Source organism: Galeopterus variegatus, unplaced genomic scaffold, assembly GCF_000696425.1.
Source record: "Galeopterus variegatus unplaced genomic scaffold, G_variegatus-3.0.2 Scaffold2000, whole genome shotgun sequence".
NCBI lineage: Eukaryota > Metazoa > Chordata > Mammalia > Dermoptera > Cynocephalidae > Galeopterus > Galeopterus variegatus.
Window position 1 is genome coordinate 258,313 of NW_007728111.1, and position 1,156 is coordinate 259,468.

Genomic DNA, 1,156 nt, shown 5'->3' on the forward strand with positions numbered 1-1,156 from the left:
AAATGATCAAATAACAAAATATATTTTTTATGAAGGCTTAATAGAGTTCCTGACCAGGATCATTTTTTAGGTAAGCTAGAAAACAGAACAGATTTCTTGACAACTGAAAATGTAGGTTTCTACCATTGATGTAATTGGTGTTAGAATTTCCAAATGTAACATACGTTGAGTGTGTAGTCCACATATGTGTATAGCCCACGTATCTCAGAACAGGTTACTTTAAAACTTTAGATTAGGAGGTAGAATTCTAAATGATATTAAAGAGACCGCTAACTTTTTTATTCTATAAAGCCACTGGATAAAAAACATAACTTCTGTTTCAATGGACTTTTTAAATCATTTTTAGCAGCTGGCCGATAAGGGGATCCAAACCCTTGACTATGGTGTTATCAGCACCACACTTTAACCAAGTGAGCTAAAGCTAGCCTTCTATTTTAATGGACTTTTAAATCAAATTCTTATAATGATGAAATAGAATATGGAGCTGAAAAGAAAGATGATCGTTTTACAAAATTGGATATGTGGTACTGAGCAAGTTGAATTATTACACATTGAAAAGCAAGTTTGATGAGTATGTTCTCTGCATTAATATCAATGTTTTAAACTTTCAGGTGGACCAGAGCAAGGACCAAGTGTGGAAGGTATTAATGTACCATCAAAGGCTGCATTAGGTAATATGCTTAAAACCGTATCTTCTTATTTAAAGCCTGAAATTCACTAAGGAAAAAATGACTCCTGTCTTTGCATTCTGCCTAGGTGTCACAACTCATGCCATTAACATAGCATTGTGACTAAATCTATTAATGAGATATTATTAAGCAAAAGATGCTGTTCTATTTTAACCAGCTTGATGATTATAAAATGCAGCAGTCTGTACACTCAGCCAAGGTTACTGTTGATGCTTTTGATTGGCTGGTTTACATTGGGCTGGTTTATATCCCCAAGATAAGCCGGGGTCGGAGCATCTACACCATTTCTATTTACTCAAGAACTCTTGGCATTGTCTTTTCTTTCTGATTTTATAATAGGTGAACTTAACCCTTAATTTTTCATTATCAGGGAATTATAATTTGAAATTGGTACATATTATATTGCGTTAATTGGAAAGCAGCTGTTTTGGTGAAAAAGAACTAAACTATTAGACACGTTCCTGACA

The 1,156-nt window shown here is 33.8% G+C and overlaps 1 protein-coding gene across 1 annotated transcript in view; it reads left to right on the forward strand.

The window, feature by feature from the left end:
- The window catches only part of ARFGAP3 (ADP-ribosylation factor GTPase activating protein 3), a 49,831-nt gene that overhangs the window by 23,989 nt on the left and 24,686 nt on the right, over positions 1-1,156 (forward strand). Inside the window, exon 7 of the mRNA XM_008580002.1 lies at positions 612-688. Coding sequence (XP_008578224.1) covers positions 612-688 — 77 coding nt within the window. The remainder of the gene's footprint in view (positions 1-611; positions 689-1,156) is intronic.